Source organism: Pipra filicauda, unplaced genomic scaffold (genome assembly GCF_003945595.2).
Source record: "Pipra filicauda isolate LSUMZ 115617 unplaced genomic scaffold, ASM394559v2 scaffold35_size7292922_pilon, whole genome shotgun sequence".
Taxonomy (NCBI): Eukaryota; Metazoa; Chordata; class Aves; order Passeriformes; family Pipridae; genus Pipra; species Pipra filicauda.
The window spans coordinates 1,342,923-1,364,271 of record NW_024104487.1 but is presented as its reverse complement, the minus strand read 5'-3'; the positions used below and the strand labels follow the sequence as shown (position 1 = coordinate 1,364,271).

The 21,349-nt window shown below is 36.8% G+C and overlaps 1 protein-coding gene across 1 annotated transcript; it reads left to right on the top strand.

The window, feature by feature from the left end:
• Positions 1 to 1,804: 1,804 nt before the first annotated feature.
• On the top strand, positions 1,805 to 21,182 carry LOC113981983. The gene is made up of 7 exons (XM_027709751.2): positions 1,805 to 1,916; positions 3,276 to 3,332; positions 3,794 to 3,916; positions 5,942 to 5,989; positions 8,421 to 8,509; positions 10,025 to 10,117; positions 17,312 to 21,182. The coding sequence occupies exons 1-7, from the start codon at positions 1,805 to 1,807 to the stop codon at positions 17,498 to 17,500; spliced, it is 711 nt and encodes a 236-aa protein (XP_027565552.2). The 3' UTR covers positions 17,501 to 21,182.
• The last annotated feature ends 167 nt before the right edge of the window (positions 21,183 to 21,349 follow it).

Below are 21,349 nucleotides of genomic sequence, written 5' to 3'. Positions count from 1 at the left end.
ATACGCTTCTGAAAATGTCTTTGAACTGTTCTGCCCTCTTCAGGAATTCTTCAGTGTCTTGACTTGTGATCATTCTCCTTCTTTTCTTACAGTGACGAGTGTAAATAACACAGCCTCAAGACTATGAATGTAGATAAAAATCAGAAATCAGGATCTTCAGAACTTCTAATCAAGAGCAGTTGAATTAGAATTACACTTATATTTTCATAATCTTAAGTAAGGGATTAAGTGTCTGGGTTGGAGCCTCATAGATGTAGCAAAGTCTTAATGCTTTGTTAACACGGAACACCTAGCACAATAATATCTCTCAAGATCCACAATCCAGTATTAGTGCCCACTTACACCACAGAGCCCTATTCAAGTAGATGTTTCCAGAGATCAAGTTCTAGGACTTACTGAAAAACCACAAAGAGTATTTTCTTTTGTTTTGAATGTTCAGCGATAGAGCAATTTTAGCTAGGTGAGGAAGACTTGGCCTTTTATTTCTACCTCTGGCTGCAAGTTGTCAGACATTCGAAAAATGAGACGTCTTTACTAGGCAGAGCAAATTAATTCCTTATAATGAATGTTTCACTTTTCAGTGACTTTACTAAATGTTGTTATAACTAAAGTGTCACAGAGAGTGACACTTTTGTATTTGGTAACAAGAGAATTACCAAGGGCAGAAGTCTTTCATTTCTACTATTTCATGTAAATATTTAATGTGAAACTTTGCATCAGGAAACTAAACCAAATCAGAAAACAGAACTGCTCTCACCTTCCCTGGGTGAATTCACAAGTCATTACACTTGTGTCAGAGCCATGATCTCTCTGGTCTAACAGATTCTCAGTTATTCTGTGCAAAGCTGCACAGCGCTAAGAATTGTACCCATCCTCACTTGGTTCATTCACCAGGATACTAGACAGAATTGAAGCTAGTTATTTTCTTTGGTCTGCACTTGCCATAAACAGTAGTCATAAACAGTTGATTTCAAGAGAGTGTGTAGACTTCAGAATTTCAGTTTCCCTTTCTTCAAGCCAAAGTGAGACTCTTAGGTTTTCTGAAATGCAGTGATTTAACTTGCAACAACAGAATATCTTAGTTGCCTACAGGGTTCCTCTATCAATGAAGTTCCCATTCTTAGACATTGATCTCTCCTTTGGATATCTAAACTAAATTATATTCCTTAATAATTATAGTATACTCCTCAAATTTTCAAATTCCAGTCCTCATTCCTGAGGCAAAATTTCCTGAACTTCAGTTTAAGATTGCAATAGAGCTGCATGTCTTTCCTGAGAATCAGATTATGCTGTGTTGAAGTTACCATCATTTTCAATCACTTATTAATACTTTGAAAATTATCTTGGACTGTATCCTGAAAGACAAAATGAATGTGCTTTTTTCAATCCAGCTAGCAAAGTGTAGCTAGCTTCCTACGACTGACAAGCATAAAGAAATTGAAGTCACATAAACTGCTTATGTCTTATCTAAGGGGAACTCTTTCAAAATATATTACTTCAACAAAACTCTGTTATCCATGATATCCTGCATCTTAGTGGAAGTGTAGATAGTTAACTTCATTACTGTTATTTACCATTACTGGAAACACACCATTTTTGCCTTGCTAGACATGTGCTTGGGTCATGCAAGCACTCAAACATCTATTGAGTTTATCTGTTTCCTTTTACTGTCATTTATCAAACTTATGTTTGCAAACTTGTTGCTCAACAGAAACAGTAAGTCTTGTGACAGATCTTAACTCTTTCTTTAGGACTGGAAAAGAAAGTCAGCTGAGGTTATCGGTATTTCTCAGATACTCCCAGAATGCTGCTCCGCTCAGGTCATAAAAAGCCATATGAAGTGTCTCGCCGTCGAAGGCAGTCTGTTAAGAAACAACCTATGCTTAGGAAAAGGAAAACACTTCGTGGAAATTCAGGTAACTCTTACGTGAGTGACAGATATCTTGGTAATCTTGGAAAGATTATTCCAATCCATAGCAGAATTCAACAAAATTAAGTATCTTGAACAGTTTATAGTGCCACCAAAAAATAAAAATACTTGTGGAACTGAAACCCAAAAGCTGCCTTTAAAATGACCAGAAGAGAAATACTCCTTAAAATATCAGCATTAGATTTTTCACACCGCCGAATTCAGATAAGTAATTCCTAAAGTGCATCTGTACCTCCCTGGAAAAGAGTGAATGCCATAAGCAGGCTTGCCAACCATTTTGGTTTGAGCACTGTACTAGTTCTTATGATTCTAGTTAGATACAGAATTCCTACACTATAGCTACCACAATATAATCATTTTTAAAAGGTTTGCTGTATTGATTATTGTAGTTGTCGTCCTGTTGGTTTGTAGAACAACCTGTGTTTTTCTCTGGAAGCCTGATAGCCAGTTGTTTTTGAAGAGAAAGCCTTTGCCCAGGCGTAAATCAGCTATGCACGTGCTAAAGGTCCAACACCGAATGTGTCAGACCTACCACTTCTGGAGGGTGTGGTTTGGGCTTTCAGAATGTGTGTCATCCTTCTCTTTTATTGTGTGTGCAGAGTTTCTGCTTAGCGTAAACAGGGTAGGAAGAAAACGTCTTTGAAACAACAATATTTTTTCAAAATATCTGCTTAAATACAGATGTTTCAGAGGAGGTACCTCAATATAAAATAAGTAACAAAGTTTTTGGAGAAGCCACGCATTCCTAAAACATTATGCCACTGCTGGTGCATTCTGTGTATCCTGTTGTTTTGCTGGCCTAATTGTTCTGGCAAAGAAAGGACTTTTTATCTTGCAACATACCCTAGAGGTCTGTGTGATCTCAGAAATGTCTTAACTGGATTTCAACGTAGCAAATCTCTTCCAGTAAACAATGTTCAGCTAAACATAATCAAAATTGGGCCCTATGGTTTTTTTCTGTAGGTGTCTGACACCCAAGCATCTGGACCTACATCCTGCTGACATCAAGAAGAGCACAGTTGTGTTCAGTAACAATAGGGAACAATTTCCCTCCTGGCAGCTTTTAGCCAAAAATACCTGCATTTTTTTCAGTGAGAGATGTCTGGTTCCCAAAATAAATGCTGCTATTTTAGATAGCCATATGCACTCTAACCTAAAACTCTTATTTGTACACAGATCCAATTTTCAAAGTGCAAGACTGGGAAACAGGGAAGTACTTACCTATGAAATAAAGGAAACTAGTTCAGAAACAGTATGCTGCAGAGAACCATTCTCTGCTTTACCTCTTGTTTTCTTCAGAATGAAATCTTGTAACTTTGTTTTTCTCATGTCTCTCCATTTAAAGGCTTCTGTGCAAAACCTCGCTCTGGCTCCGACTTCCCACTGGGCTCTATTCCCTACTGTAAGTCTACTCATTCACCAGCCAACTGGTAATGTTGGCTCTCATTTTTAAATTCATACTGTCCCCATTAGAATTCTTGAAGGCAGCTATGTGCAGGTTGTCCACAATCCCTCCTTCTTACACTATCCCTCAGACTCTTGGGTTGGAAGCTGTTTTTTCAAGCTCAAATTTCACACAAGTTAACTCTCCAGAAAGTTTGGCATATGTCTTTTCTTCTTCACTGAGATAGCCTTCTAAACAAAGAAATATTTATTTTCTTTCTTCACACCACCATCAATCCCCCAAACCACCTGCTTAAGCCCACCCTAGGACTTCTAATATATATGGCTATTCTGCCCACAGTTCAAATATATATAGATTATCAAGTAATGATTGCTAGAAAAATACACTTGATCTTTTATTATGGAATTTTACCATTTCTCTGTTGCTAGCAAAATTAATTACATTTTATTTTTGCTTAGTGTTTAGTCTGCGACAAACAGTGAAATGTTATATACTAACTGAAGATTCAAAAACAGTGCATTTTGACATAGATGAAGATGGCCATCATGAAATATCAATCAAGGATTCACAATCCCATGAAGGTAGTGTGCTTTATATACCAAAACTTACCAACTGTATGTGTAGTACTCAAGATGTTTTCAAATGTACTGTTATATGTACTGTGTCCAGCTCTGGGCACCTCACTGTGCCCAATGTCAAGAAACACACTGAGGTGCTGGAGTGTGTCCAGAGAGGGGCAACAGAGCTGGTGAAGGGTCTGGAGCACAGGTCCTGTGAGGAGCGACTGGGGGAGCTGAGGTTGTTTAGCCTGGAGAAAAGGAGTCTCAGGGGAAACCTTATTGCTTTCTACAACTACGAGAGAGGAGGCTGTGGTGAGGTGTGGGTCAGCCTCTTCTCCCGAATAGCAAGAGACAGTATGAGAGGAAATGGCCTCAAGCTGTGCCAGAAAATTTTCTCCAGTCAATGTACTGCCAAGCTTTGGGAAAGGCTGATCAAGGAATGATTGTCACCACCCCTGGAGGGATTTAGGTGTGTAGATACGGTGATGAGGAACATGGTGGAATTGGCAGTGTCAGATCAGTGTTCACATTTGATGATCATATAGGTCTTTTTCAACCTAGATGATTCTATAATTCTACGTTTTTTGTAGACATAACATTATACTGCATCTTTATGAATATTGATAGTGATACAAGAAAACTTTTATCCTGGTTTACAGGAGGTATGTAATATACTTAAATGATAAGAAGATTATATTGTTCATGCTCACTTGACTTAGTGGGAAGACTAGAGATTTAGCTCTAAAGACAGAGAACGTAAAGATAATCCTCAGAGACAAGGGCAAAATGGAGAAAAACAGAGCATATTTTGGAATTTGTGGGGTTATTTTGTCTCAAACAACTCTTTTGTCTCAAATGGGGCTTCTCAATTTGACACCAAACATGTTATCATAACTAACATCATGAAAGTGCCTGTTAGAGGGTGTTCTTTTGGTAAAGTCAAATAATATCAAATGCAATTATTTGAGTGATACACTTTCCAGAGATGTGAAAGCAGGGGTGAAAAAAACCAATAAACCATATTTCTAACCAAAATACAGGGAAAAGTTGAAATCTATAATTTAGCTATCAAATTATTGAAACTATTTCTTACAAACCCCCAGCTTTTACAGAATGAGTTCATTACATATGCTTCAGATAAAGAAATGTAACACTCACTTAATATATTTATAAATTTAATTTATGTGATTTTTATTCTATTAAATTGTAAATAATGACAGCTACACTGATAAGGTATTTAGTGTGATTTATGTCTTTTTAAGTTTCTTCTTGATAACATAATAGGATTTTGAGGTAACTCATACAATCAGTATTATTAATTTATGAACAGAATCAAAACCTGTATAGGTATACAATGGAAGCAGTTTGTGAATAGATAAATCATCTAACAGTACTAATGTATAAGATATTTCTAGAAGAGAAACAAACAGACAGAAAGAAAATGCTATGTAATATTATTGTGTATACAAACACACAAGCACCACAAACATATATTCATGATGACACAGTTAAGACAATATAATATTAGGAACCATTTGATGTTTGTGACTTTGACCTAAAGTGAGTGATGCCTTTCCCAGCTGACTGTCTGGGTGATTCAGGACAGTGTTAGAAAAGCCTTAAACCACCTGCTATCGCTATTTGTTACCTTCCAGTCTTGTACGTTTCTTATTAGGGTACTCACTTCTGCTGCCAAAGCACTTTCAAGCTCCCCTCTAATAGGATTTTAGACCTTACATTTGATTACCCCTCTCTAGTTTCTCAGGTGCATTCGCTTTTACACAACATAATTAATCAATCAACCAGTACACTTATTAGATTCAGAGTTCAGACTTTGGGGTACCTGTTAACAAGTCTAACTGTAAAGCCTTCCAGGGTTAAATGAATTCAGAGATTCAGAAGAGAAGAAATCTGATGCTTATTGCTATTACATGCTCTTTCTCAGATTATGTTTTAAAACAATTCTTTAAATTGTTTGTAACGTTTTTAAATGTCAAGAACGTATGTCTCTAATTCCACATATTTGTTAAATATTTTCTATTTTAGACATTGCGTGGTTGAGCGTGTTTACGAGGAATGAATCAGAAATTACTGGTAAATCTCCTGTGAAATAAAGGGTATCATTCTGTTTGTTAGGGTCTAGTTTTGAAGATATGTTTGCGAGTAGGAAAAGAAGTTAGCAATGTTTTATACATAGACTTGACATTAGAAGTAACATATTGTCCCAGATTTTTCACTTAGATCAGGTTATTGGAGAATTCTAAAAATGGAATAGCCTTTCTGTGTTCCATGAGAAGAAATCTCCAAATGCACAAAATTTGCTTTAGCAAATTAGGACTAGCGGCTTGGACTGAACACAAATGTATATAAGAGAATATATTGTATTTAAGCTAGAAAATCCAATTTTTTTATAGAAAAGTGCAAATGCTCTATTGCTGGCATATGGGTCTTAGCTAGCAAAAACCTTGTTGTAGCAGGAGAGGAAAAACAAAAAGAAATGGATACGAGGAAGAGGAGGCACACTTTTGCAACTTTCGTATTGTATGCCTAAGAAACAATTGGGAAAATTAAAGATATATTGGTTCCAGGTATTACAGTGGATGAAAAATGCATTCCAATTCCGGCTACCAAAGGCTGCTGTAATCAATGAGAACAAATAACCATCTGGTCCAGTACTGCACCTTGAACAAAGGCCAAATGAAGATTTCTGTGGAACAGTATAAAATACTGATATCCTCCCAGTTTCCAATACTTTGCATTTTAGGGACATTCCAAGCAGGAAGTTACTGGATTTCATTAATTTCAAGGCATTTTCTTTGCATGGATTTTAAAATTGCCCCTTAAACTCTGGTAAGGTTTTAGTAACCAGAAAGACTAGGTAATTAATTCAAAGGCCATCAGAAAGTGGAAGTACACTTATAAAACCATGGAAAGATTTCTTACTTTCCTTGCCACTTGCTGGCTGCTGGTAGACAGCTTGTCACATCTTTTGGAGGTGATAGAGAAAATTGGGCTTCTTTGGATTTACTCAGTCTAAACAATGTATAAAGCAAGTCACAATAAACTCTATAGATGAGGAAAGCCAAGGATAGTTAGGATGTAACTCATGTTGTCTTATGTCCCTGGTCAACTGGATGGACTCCAGCATACCTCTTTTGTTGTCACTCTTACCTCCAAGTCAGAACACTCTTGACTTGCATAAGAAATCTCTCTTGCCTTCTAATGTGTTTCTTACACACTATGGCTGAAATTGCAGCTGTAACTGAAATTAAAATCTAAACTGATGTCAGAAAAAGCAACAAAAATGACAGAATTGTAGACTTACGGTCTACTATATTTGTCTGAATACGCATGTAAGCAGACTAAAACGAACTCAGTTTAGGCTGGAGAATTCATCTCCATTTTTAACATGGATTTTTATGATATCTTCATGCGGTATCTGTCTCAGACAAAATTCCTTCAGAAGACTAACACAAAAGCAATATAGGTGGGGAAAGTTGGGGCAGCTAAAATCATGGCCAGGATTAGAGAAGCTAAAATGAGTCAGGTGGGATGAATATGTTCTGCTGATTTGGAGACTAAAAAATACCCTTGGTAATATGAAAAAAAAAGTCTTCTTAACTGCAACTATTAATGCATAATTTCCTAACCTCTGTAAAATTTGTGTTCAGTTGCTGCAGTGAGGGACATATAGATCAACTGCCACTGTCTTTTGTATTTTTTATCTCAAATGGTACACCTGAAATAGTTTTAAAAGCACAAGTGGTATTATTTGAAGTAAATTTGCAAGTCAGTCAGATAGATATAGCATCACTGGATAGTCATTGATGTAATGGGTTTGCAACAGGTTGTAATAGGTAATGCTTTTATGTTGGCAAAGGGTACTTAATTTATTTGTTTTTTACTGAGGCCTTGCAGTACCAGAAGGTAACAAATATTGTCAGTTTATCAAGCTGAGAAGCATATTATTGGTATAGTCTTACTTTCTGCAGGAGAAAAAACAGTATTATCTCAAGAAGAGTTAATCCAATGCACCCACAATAATGATAGTAGAAGGATTTTGATCTAGAAAGCATGAAGAAAGCAAAAGGGGAAAAAAATCCTACGTTTTCCATAACAACATATATGTAGTCATGTACATCCCATAATCATGGCTAGGCTTCGCGAACAAAGATTTGGGAAGGGCTCTACCCACATGTGTATTATATGTATGTGTTAACTACTGCTATATGTGTCTTTGTAGTTCATTTTATATATATTAATGTATAACTGATATTCCATAAATTAACTATAAATGTAGAGAAATAAAGTGTATATATGGCAAATTTAAAGCCTCATAAAATGATAGGCTTTAAATATTTTACACAGGAGAGTGGTATCAAGAATGATTATATTTATTTCTGTGCCTATGCCTATCAATGTAAAGTAAACCTGAATGTTTTCTCTTTGTAAAGTATATTCATCTGTGCTTCATTTTACAAAGTGATACTCCTATTATTACAATATTCTTCTCTGTGTAAAACAGATTCTAAAAATTTGGTGGTCCTCACTCAGAGATCAAAGCTTAATGAATTTGTCCAATTGTGCAAGGGTAAGAAGCACCTCTCTCTGAAGGTAAGAAGTTGTTCATTTCCTTTATAACTAGTGAGTGCTCTTTCTTACTACAGGACAATTTCCCCCACAGACTTTTTCAAATTCACTTTACTTACCACCTTCCACATTCCACAATTTCCAAGTACCTCCTTTTATTCTTTCTGGGGAAAAACTCCAAGAAAATCTTTGGGTTAGGAGACAGTTGGGGTTGTTAGGGTCCAGTCTCTGTGGAAGAAGAGGGGACTTCTTAACCAGAAAACACACAGGAAATAAGAGGGGAGGAGAAATCAGGCATCTTGCCTTGGAAAGAGAAGAGTTTAAGAAGGGAATTGTTTTCTCCTAATCAACCCACGCTGCAAGATGAGGAATGTGATGAAAAGAAAATACTGAGCTGAAACAGAATATCCTGTTTTAAACCACTTGTTGTCTGAGCACTCTCATTTTCTCCAATCTTGTGAAGGTTTGTTTATGGTTGGAAGAGAAAGCAAGGATAGTCTTCCCTATTGAGGGGTTATAACCATTACCAAAATCTTTCTGTGTTGGAAGAAATGCTATGAGAAAGAATGCTATGTTGCAATCTACCCCCTAAAACAGGGCAAAGATCCAAGAAGGTCTGTTTACACAGGTTGTGTTGAGATAAAGAATGACCCTTCATCTAATGCGGGCCATGCATGATGGTGTAAATCACTAAGTACTTCCTTTAAAAGTCTTGGATGTTTTTCATTTGTTTTTTAACTCATAGATGACTTTTTATAAAATCTATTTCCTGGAATTATTTGGGGAAATGTATGCTGTAAGGTACATAAAATTATATTTATATACTATTTCCTTTCTGTCCTTGAAAGAGTGATTATTGTGAAAGGATTTTTTTTCAGTTTAGGGGTTACCTTTTCCTAAATTAATTGTTTGAGGCATGTTCCACCAAATCAAGAAAATAATTGAATTCTGACCCCTAATGGATTTAACTTACAAATTACTTCTTTTAAAGTTCGAGGTCATAACAGATTATGTTTCTTGACATCACTGAAAGCAGTTCTTACCTGAAAATGAGGGAAGATGGTGTAAAAACCTTGGAAAGATCATGGACCTTCTTTTTCCACCAGAATAGAAATAATTTTCTTAATTTCAACAGGAATTCTGATATGGAAGTCAACAAGGTTTTTTATCTGTAATAAGATTTTGATATCCTTATACAACATGGTTCAGTCTGTGCTGCGTTGCAAAACAGAATCTGACCATTAAACATTCTGAAGGTCTACCTTCAGTATTGGCTTTCAACCCAATTCATTTTGTGTTGCAAATGTTAAAAGAGGAATATATTCATGGAAATGTTTCAGAAACTTACCAACTTATTCATCTTGGATAATTTGACTATGATAATTAATGAACTTTATAAAAAAGTTTTATAAAATAGTTTCTTTATAAAATAGTTTTCTTTAGAATTAATGCCACATTTGATGAGCTAAAAAATCAAAATATGAAAAAAAATTACCAAACTAAATTATAAATTTAACAAATCTTGGTGGTTGTAAACAGGTCTTAAAAGCATCCTGTTCAGAGCCAGATTGTCCTTCCATGAAAAGATGCAACATGAAAACATGCAACCATGAAGATCCTGACTTCAAACAGGTATACAATCTTGATCAAAACCCAAAAAAAATGTGTGTGAGACACTCTGTATGCAAAAGTAGCTGCATAAAAAGGGCATCTAAGTGCATCCTGCTATTACTGGTTAGGTGACAAATTGTTTACTTTCTTTTACTTTCAGCTGATCTTTATTATTTCCTTCAGGAAAAAAATTTCCTTTTTTTTACCTGACTTGTGTGTATGAGCACATCTTTCAATCTACAGACAAAATATCTGACTATCAATTAATACATGAAAGATGGTTATATTTCCTGTATTTTGCTTACATAAAATGCAGGGAGATACAGAGTAGTTTTCATCTGGTAGAAGTTCTTAGACAAGAGCTAGAAAATCTGGATGAGTGTTTAGCAGGTCTAGAAGAATCAGATTACAGAGGTTGGAACATTTTTAAGAAATAGTGATGCCATGAGTCATAAACTTCGGGGAAGTAATAAAGCTGTAAAAGATGCATATATGATTTATTCTAATGAAGAAATCAAAAGTAAGCACTTCCTGTCATATGTTCAGAATGAATCCTGCATCATTAGATGACTACAGATCAGGAGTAATGCCTTGTGGATAGAAAAACAGGTAGCCAGCTGTTTTCTTAACGTGTTTTTGCGATGAAAGCTTGATTTTGTTGGCTCTTCTCTAGATAGGAATGATAAAACATTGTAAGCACATGAAGAAAATGACTTTAACTGCTCTCTAAGATACCTTAAATGGACATTGTAACCTAAAAGAAATGCAAAACTAAGAAAATGTACATAATAATAATTTTTATTAGGGTTGTAGCCTTGCGAGTTTATTATTTAGGGAAACTGAAAAGACAAACTTTCCAGTTACAGCAGGCAAAATAAGAGCTATCTGGGATCAGAAAGTTTCAGAACTTCATAACAGTAAATATGAAACCCCAAATACCTGAAATTCCCAGCCTAATATTTCTAACATTGCTAACCTTTCTCCTAAACCAGAAAGGATTGATTTACTGATTCTGGTAAAATGAAGTCTCTCTGAAATGATCTTCCAAAAGTATGAGCTATACTAATTAAGTAATAATCTCCTGCATACTGGGCTTGGAAAATCTAAGTGGGTCCTTTGTGTAAGTTCTGCTGAGTTACTTACCTGCCACTAATATTCCTTGACTCTACACAGAAGGAGAAAGCAACAAAGCTTAGGAAATTTATAAGGCAACTACTAGTCCCCTCCTTGTATTATGTAAACTTTCACGGTCATATTGTAACCTTCTAAAATATATTTCTTTTTTTTTTTTTCAAATAAAAATACATACCTTTTTCTGTGGAGCTGTTCATAGGGAAAGAATTAGTCTTGATGTCTGCAAGTCTGGGGAAACATCTGGGAAGAAGAGCTGTAACAGTTGCCTGTAGACACCTATTCATCAGTTCAGTTTTCTAGAAAGAATTAAAATGAAAAATTCAATCTGGGAACCCATTTGTTGCCTAACAAGACAGACAGTGATCTGCTCATCATGGTTTCTTGTTAATACACTCAAACAGAAGAAGAAATGTTACTCATTTTTGCGAGAAGAAATCAGTAGTCTGCACTTGAATTACATCCAGTTGGGCTAAGAGGCAAAATCTTAGGCAAGTCTGACTCATGAGATTCTAAATAAACCATCTAAAATGAGTGCACTGATGAGTAAAAAATTTCTAGTGTGATGAGTAGAGCCTCCATTGTCCTTAGGATGGAAAAGTGCACTGAGATGGAAAAATACTTCTCATGGACAATGACAAAGCTGTGTGGGGCTGAAATGTGACTTTTAGTCCAGTACCTTTGAACCATAATCTTAAAGACAGGCATTTCCCTCTTTTTATTTAAAGAGTGCCAGTAGAATTATCAGAAATGTGAGAATGTGAGAACCTATGGAGCCTGCTGTTATACCAGCAGGTAGAGTTGCATATCGTGTTGTCAACATCTATTTCTGTAACCGAGGCTTGTGGAGACATGGTTCACTACCAGTGAATTCTTATTGCCATAAGAATTAGGTTCTTATGGCAATAAAATAATAAAAACTTGTTACAGCACATAATAGTTTGTAATAACATCTGATACTGATAGGGCATTAAGCCGGGAAGGTAACACAGATGAAAACCAATATTTATTGCAACACTATCATGGAAAGAGTAGAAAACTGCACAGTAGACACGGTTACAACCTCACACAGAACACACAGTTGCAGTATTCCAGCTAGAGCAGCAGAGGAGAGACCATCCCCAGTGGTTTACTCAGGTGCAGGCTTGCATTTACTTATAACTGTGATTATTTTAACTCTGTAGTAGAACATGCTTATCAGAATTAATAATTTCATAGAAGCAAATGCAGTTAGCCATACAACATGATGAATTAAGAGACACAGAACAGTATTTCCTTTTAACTCCACCACCAAAAAGGTTTTCCCAGTTGTATCCCCACAATATGTTGACAGTGATGGAATGTGTCCCAGCCCCTTACATATAATTCTTCCACTAGACAATATGGCTCCCATTTTACCAGTTTCATTAATTATGTATTTATTTTTACAATTTTTTTTTACTCTTCCAGAAGAACAGGAATTAGTGAGTATATATTGGCTATCAGAAAGGTACACATTTTTTCAGTACATATCTGTAGTATCTCCCTTCAGTGTAGTTTCTGTTCTGGTTCAACTATAATATTTTATTATTCTTGACATATTACCACCCTCAGACTTTTACATATGTATACTTATCCCTCTCAGCTTTTCCTAAGCACTAGTAGCACTCAGTTTTCTCTCAGTTTCAAATCTTCTTGGATTAATGCATTTGCTTAAAAGATGAGTAAAAAAACAGAATTCAACAATTCTATCACTGGATCTGACTGCTCCTCTTCAAGTTGTTGTTCTTTGCCGGATAATTCAGGGTTAATAGGTGACTGTATATTGACAGCATTTTCCCAAAAGTTTGACTGGAATTCCTCAGCCTAGGTGAACTGAGACCTGAAGGACTGCAGCTGTAAAAGCCCCATTAATAGCTGTAACAGTTTTTATTCTAGAGTCCTCTATATTTTACTGAGTAGTTAGATGAAGCTAAATAAGACAGAGAGCTTACACTGGAGGCTAGCTATGCACTCAGGAAAGATCTTAGTGTGAGACATACCCTTTACTCCAGTTAAATAGGCCAAAATAAACTTTAACCAGGTAAAACCTGTCATGTGAGGTCCATCAAAATACCTTGGTTCAGAATTTCTGACCTTTTAAGTATGTGTTTGGCAGCCAGCTGAGGTCAACCACCCACAGTCCTTTTTGGCACCCAGAGTGCAGCTTGAGGGGATTTTTTTGGCTGCAACTGTTGATTCATCTATTGGAGAGCCAAGGAGTGATTAGCAAGCTTCAGGAGTCACATATGGCCAGTGTGACAGTCTGACAGAGGGTGAAAGAGGACTATTCTGGGCTGAACAAAGTCATGCCACTATTGACGGCTGGGCTGCTGTATCAGTTATCCTACTGCCTCAGTACGAATGGCAATCAAAAGTGGCAGACTGATACAACTGATATTTCCAAAACATTATTCTTGACCCCTTTAGCAGCAGAGTGCAGGCTACAGTTTACTTTCAGTGGAGGGGTGTCCAATACACCTGAACCAACTGAACCAACTGAGCCAGGGCTGGTTGCACAGGACCAGCTGTGAGAAGAAAAAGCACTGAAGTGTGTTGGCCCCAGCCAGCATCAAAGCCCCCAGCCCAGCTACTCACCCAAACCCACTCCCTGCCTGTGGACAGAGGAGAGAATAGCAAAAGCAAAAGGAAGAAAACTTTTGAGTCAAGCAAAAGACTCAAAAAAACCCTACGTGAACGTCAGAAAAACCCCAATTACTCATCTCCTCCCACAAGCAGATCAATACCCTTCCAGTCTCTGAGCAACAGCCTCCTTGGAAGCAAACTCCCACCCACTCAACCTCACATCCTCCTTAAAAACATCAGTTTTTATGCCTGACCATGACATCATATTCCATGGAGTATCTCTTCAGCCACTCTGAGACAGCTGTTCTGGGCCCCCTCCCAGCCTTTTGCGCACCCCAGCCTACTCACTGAGGCTGAGTCAGAAGAAAGAGAAACTCTTAATGTTGTACATGCACTGTTCAGCAACAGCCAAAACACTGGTGTGTCATCAACCCTATTTTAGCCACAAATCACTTAATTAATTTGTAATACCTTCCAAGGTATTACATAGCTTCTCGTATGCAATTTTGGTGGCAGCTCAGTTTTACTGGTTTGCTTATTATCATTGTACAACTCATGCTTGTTTAATCATGTGCTCATTTCCTTGTTTCTTAAGAGGCAATATGTAGATTGCAGTGTGCCCTGTACTCCTTTGCACAATGAGTCGTAACAATGCAAGATGTTCTGTTTCATCTGGCCTTCATGTCTATTCCTTTTTATCTTCTGGCTGTGTCCTAGTTTAGAGCGTAGCAGTTGAACTTAGCCTGCTCACTGTGCCTTATTCAATCTGACTTTACATAATTTTGAGTCTATTTATTTAAACCTTGGATACTACTCCCTCACATCTCTTTCTGTAGCTCCCATCACTGATGTATTTTTCTTTAACATGTGGAGACAATATTTGTAGCATTTTTCAAACATGAGCATACATGTGCTATTGCAAGTGCATTGTGAATCACTTGTGGGACATAAGAAAAGGTGTATTTTTTGACACTAAATGTGAAACCTAATCTGCAAATTTGTTCTTCATTTAATGCAATGGAAAACAAATGGTCAGATGGTAGCTGAAAAGCAGCAGTTCTTTTCTTGGAATTTCCAAACAACCTCTCAGGCATCCCTGCTGCTGTAGAAGCTGTCGTCAGGAAGAACTTTTTCTAGCAGTAGTTGACTACATTCTCCACCATCCTTCTTTACAGGCCATAATAGAAAATTACCTCTGTCATGATTTCTTGCAAAACAATTTGTTCTCCAATGACCTACTGCAACTCCTAGTCCTAGCAGTGTTTCATTATGCTTCTACTCCCAGTTCCTCTTTCTTCTCCTAGTCACATAATGTCATTCACCAAATAATTTTTCCTGTGATAGTTGTCCATCTAATTTTCCATCATTTCATGCTGTTACAGTAGGCATTTTTTATTTTTTCTATCTCAATCTCCTTTTACAAGCATGTAATTTTGGCTTCACATTCAGCAGATCACACTGGCATCTCCCTTGCTCTAGAATGGATTTCTGCATCATACATATGAATCTCTCTCCTTGCTTCTGAAGATTTTCTTTCACCAAAATGTCTTATTCCATATATGTTTCCTTATATCCATTCTGAGTCCCTAAAAGGTATTTCTTTTCTAAAGACAAATTTCCCTCAACTTTCTTAACAGTATTATTTAAAACAGACTTTTTGGATTGAAGCTGCAGATACACTGTTGTTACACTGACTCGATCAGGACAGAATGTTTTAGCTGCTTCCCATTATAGCTTTGCTGGTACAGAAAGTGTGTCCTCAAGTTTCTTTCAGGTACTCTACAATAACTGTCATACGGGCCTTTTGTCATACAGGCTGAAAGGACACATTGCTCCTTCCATGGAAAGTTCATTATTGCCAACGCTGCAATCTCAAGTGTAGCTCTGATGCTTTAATAGTCTCATCCTTTTCACCAAGCATTCATAGAATCATAGAATCACAGAATCAATTGGGTTGGAAGGGACCTCTGATATCATCAAGTCCAACCCTTGATCCAACATCGCCGTGGTTACTAGACCAGGGCACTGAGTGCCACATCCAGTCTCATCTTAAAAACCTCCAGGGATGGAGAATCCACCACCTCCCTGGGCAGCCCATTCCAATATCTGATTACCCTCTCTGAAAAGAATTTCTTCCCAATATCCAACCTAAACCTCCCCTGGTACAGCTTAAGACCATGCCCTCTTGTCTTACTGATAGATGCCTGAGAGAAGAGACCAACCCCCACCTGGCTACAACCTCCTTTCAGGGAGCTGTAGAGAGTGAGGAGGTCTCCCCTGAGCCTCCTCCTCTCCAGGCTAAACAACCTCAGTTCCCTCAGCCTCTCCTCATAGGACTTGTGCTCGAATCCCTTCACCAGCCTTGCTGCTCTTCTCTGGGCCTGCTCAGTTTCCTTTTAGAGGTCTCCTTAAGCAATGATAATGCATCAGACCTGTTAGTGTTACAGAACTGTCTTTTGGGTAGGATGAGTGTTCAAAGAGGTCACTCAAAGGGAAGATTGAAATAATTAGATTATGATGCATTCAGTCTTTCCCAAAAGATATCATATATTCCCTGTTCCTTGACAGGAGGCTGAGTTGCCAGAAATACAAATCTCAATTTTCTGTTAATTAAGGTCTTGCTATTGCCAGTAGGGTCTTATGATTAGCAGCAGATAACTATTCACACAGTCTTCTGAGTTACTCCTTCACTCAGTGTACACAATCAGGAGCACGGGCTCCAAGGGGTTCCTCGAGTTGTGCACAGTCGCATATGGGGTTCCTCGTTTCAGCAGCTGTGATCACATATGTGGTGTGGGTTACATGACCCGTGGTAGGTGCCAGTGTGTGCTGGAGGACATGGGCAGGTTCAGAAGCTCCTTGGTACCCCAAGCTTACCAGGTTTTGCAAATTTCACAGGGCTGCTAGTCTCCAGGTCTTATGGTTTCCAAGGCTACCTTTCAGCACATACTCTTCCTCTCTCTGGCATGATGTTTTCTGGTAAGGACTATTTCTTAGTCCTCACCCTAAGGGGCCTAAAGAGGCTAAATACAACCACACACACAGAGGGGCTGTTTGAACTGTAGCTATTCCTGCAGAGATGGGTCTTAAAAAAAGCATATTGGAAATGAGATGTATGGAAAAATCATAGGTAATAGAACAGTTGTTTAACAGTAATTTCTACTGTAACGTTCTAATTTTACTTCAAAAGAGGCAAGAAAAACTGTGGATTGACTTTTTTTTTTTTCTGTGAAGCAAAAAAGTGAAGCTATGTTATTATTCAGTGCTCTGAGGGAGATGGGTATTATTTTATTCATAATTATCACAAAATCTGTCCCAAAATGATTAGGTGTTGTCAAAGATTTATTTAAAAATGTGTCATTGGCCAAAAGCATTCAAAATACAACAAGTCAGCAACATATATGAACTTTTGTCACACAAAACCCTATAGAAAGGCTTTAAAAATGTAACATGCATTCTTTACCTTGTACATTTTCACAGCTGAATGAAGATAATAACTTTTTCATCATGCATTGCCAAGGAGATTCAGTACAGTTCCAATGCTATGAAGATAGACGTTACTATCTGCATGTGAATGACGACTCACTTGATATTTGCAAGCTGGAAAACAAAGAACCCAACGAGGACAAAAATTTTTACTTCAGGGTGTCATATTTACAGGAAAAGTAACTTGTCTGCCTTTCAGTGGCTTAAGTGCCCACACTCCTAAGAAGAGGAGGAAGTTTGAGATCAACTAATTTCTGTTTTGGCTGAAATCTTACATTTACGTAGTTTCTGAGTCACTGACATCTTTTATTTCCTTACTTTCAACAGCAAAAGAGAAAGGCTAAATTTGAAAAACATAGCAACTGATCAGTCTCTGTGTCTTACCTGAACAATTATCTTTTCAAGGATATGAAATCTTCTGGAATAGGAAAAATACATGGGGGATATTTCAAAGATGGAAAAAGAAGGAATGTATGTGAATATGAACATAAAAAGTGCAGTTAGTTCTCCCTGTGGTAAATGTTTTACTTTTTTTAAAATGTCTGTTATAAGCTCTGAACTTGACAAGAAAACATTTAGAAGTTATTAAACGCATATGTGCATATCTGGACTGACTTTGAGAAAGGAGTGGAAAAGGTGTCTCAGGTCTAACCGAGAATGAGGGAAGAAGCTGAAAGTTAGAAGATCCCTCTGCACTTGTATCTCCAAGTCATTCCATACACTCCATTATGCAATTTCAGCATCTATCCACCTCTCTAAGATGTATACAGAGCATCAGATGCACAGTGTGCAGGTAGCTGGAGGGAGACATTGACAGGTGCCTGTGAACACTGGCAGAAAGTTGCTCTGACATATTGTCTTCCACCTCTGAATCCTAGGGGAGAAATGCAATCGTGCTAATCTACAAAGCAGAGTGCAGAACAACATCTGAAAAATAATTATGTTCAAAATAACTGAATTAAATAAACACTAGGTGCTTATGTGTGGTATACTGGAGGAGCAGTAAGAGTACCTGCCTTTTAGCAACAGGATCTGTTGGTGTGAAATAGAAGATGACAACACTTAGATGTCCATAGATCATACCCTGCAGGGCATAACACATTTGAAATACAAGAGAAAACAAACTAAAAGTGATCCAGATGAGTAGGTGTTAAAGATGTGGTTCTGCACTGCTGTATATGGAGTTCCACTATGATTTAGTAGCAATTTTCTGTCATGTAAGGAATTTAGGAATGTATGTGCAAAAATTAGAGACATGATGCATCTATGCCAAGAAGCTGTTGCTTAGTTGCAGCAAAACAGACTGTAAGATACACAACACTTGCAGGAATTGCTCTGTGTAAATATCATCAACAGTGCATACCTGAAATAGGAACCCTAGGGTCAGTCAGTCAGTCAGAGTCAGTCAATCAGTCAGTCACACCAATGAACATTGCAGTAAGGCAATTATCTATTGTAGACCAAACTCCAAAGGTCTATAAGATCTTAAAAGGTTTCGTGGCTTGCTTATTGTATTCTTCAAATAGTGAAAATAATTTTGTTCGTTTCAATGCTGACTGAACAGATTTTGAGTATTCTCTAAATAATACTTAAAAATTCTGGACCTGCCAAGAGCTCAATAAGTTAGTGGGAAGAAAAAGAAGCCCCAAAACTCTAGGTACTGTTTTCATCACACATTACACTAGAATGAAATTATTTTAGCACTACTTATGATGTTGCACAAGAAATAGATTAGATTATGCAACAGGTACAATAATTTCACTGTGTGATTCACAAACACTTCATAGTCATATATTTATTACTGGCAATGTGATCATCTCACTAAATTACAAAAATCTGCTCTCTAGATGGCAAATTGATGAAAAGATAAGTCATCATAAAATTCATACAAAGCACACAAATGAAATCAGCGTTGCTGATATCACCACAAAAGTAATGTTGACCTCAGTGAATTTTGAATCTATTTTATAATTAAATCTTAAATTATGGTTATGTGCAGAATTTTGTGCTTTTACTCTCTGCCTTAGAAATAAGATTTTTTTTTAACAATTCAAGGGAAAAAAGCCCTTATGGAAAACAGCAGCAGTAATTTTGTAAAGTTTCACAGTTAAAATATAAGATAGTAGTGTCATTTGACATAGATAGTAATGGCACCTGATTAGAGAAACAGAACAGGTGAGAACAGAAAGACACAGTGGAGAGAACAGAAAGACACACTAGGAAAAAAAATAGCTAAAAAGTATGAAATGGAGAAGAACAAACAAAAAGTTTGACAATAAAGCTTAGAAAGAATAGTGTGACTCTATGCACATTCCTTCATCCTTCTAGAAAAATAATGAGTAGAAAGTTAACTACACTAACCCTGGCTAAAAACCTGTAGTTCTCACATAGCCGAGCAGAGGACCACGTCTTGAAATGTCCATATCAGTTCCAAAGCCCTTTTATTACAGTACCAATAATTTCCCAAATGAGTGCGAATTGCAGTTCAAAGAAGTTATAATGGTTATGTTTAAAAACATTCTTTTAGCCCTAAGCTCACCTCTGGCTGCATGGTATTCTACAGTTGTACAGGGAGCTGCAAATAAGGCTAATTGAAGTGGTGCCCTAGGATGTATGGTAAAGTAACAAGTATGTGCTGATAGACAACAGAAATTTAATCGATTGCCAGTCATTTGAAGCTTTAGCTCCTCAATAAACATCATGTTAACTGTTTAAGTGGCATATCAAATTACCTGTTTTTCCTATGTGAGAAGAAATGAAGGAAAATAAAGAGAAAGAATTAAGTATATCTGTCCATACATATGGGTACTTCTGACTATTTAGAGAGTCATACGTTCCTCGTTATTCACTGCAGCTGTACTAGAATTTGCACCACCTCTGAGTCAGGTATCAGCTTAATTTCTTTGATAGCTTAGAAAGACAGAAAGTAGTTAATTAGTAATTAATTATGAGTTTGGCTTGTTTTCAGTTTGACCTACATATACAGCTGTTATTTAGAAACAGAGGATATATAATCCAAAGTGCAGTTTCAGAAAACCTATAAATTCTGATCTTTGCTGCTTCCTTTACTGGCACCCCCACATTTTCTGTGTACAATTAATTTAATTATGTAATTGCCTTGAATAAACTCATAGTACACTATTAATCACACTAATTTAGTATTACACTAGTGTTAACTACTATCATATGTTGACTAGTAACATTATAAAAAAATATGTTTTGCATTTCAAATGTTGGGCTATCTTTGCTGACAATTAAGCTTTACTTTTAAGGTAAGCCTTAAAATTATTTTACGTGTTTGAGTCAAGAGTAGAGAAAATAACATTTCATCCTGTCACACTGATGTACTTTTGATATAACTTTTTTTCTTTTTCAAAACAATGTTTTTGGCATGGTAAAAATTACCTGTGCTTTTAAAGACCATCTGACAAACTATTTCAATATCTGTATGGTACTCATTCTTCTCAATTATCTCTTATTTAAATGAGCCTAATAATTAACAGGAATAATTGCTCAATGTTTTTGAAACTGGAGCTAATGAAGTGTAACCTGGATACAGAACAAGCCCCAGTTCTTGCATTAGATGAAAAAAAGAACTCGAAGATTTGCTCCTGATGGTCAGATGGATCTCAAAGTCAGCCATGAATTAGTCAAAATGTAATGATGTGCATAACAAGTGATGAGTAGCACATTTCAGTTGACCTCTACCGAGCAGCAGAGATGACTACATGATTTCTGGAGGTCTCTTCCAACTTCAATTATTCTATGTTAACTGCTGGTGATTCCATTCTGTAAGAGGAATTTATGCCGGGAAAAATCACTTTTGGAAGGAGCCTCGGGAACGTGGAAATGGGATAAAAATACTTTGGGTGAGAATAAAACATTTGTTTTTATGAAATTTTCCTTTCAGAAAATAAGTCCTCAAATATGAACCCTGAGTTATCTCTTTTTGGTAGATTATATTACTGTAAAAGTTATACAATGACTTCTTAATTCTGTCTCCAGTGTTTTCATATTGCATTATCTACTTTT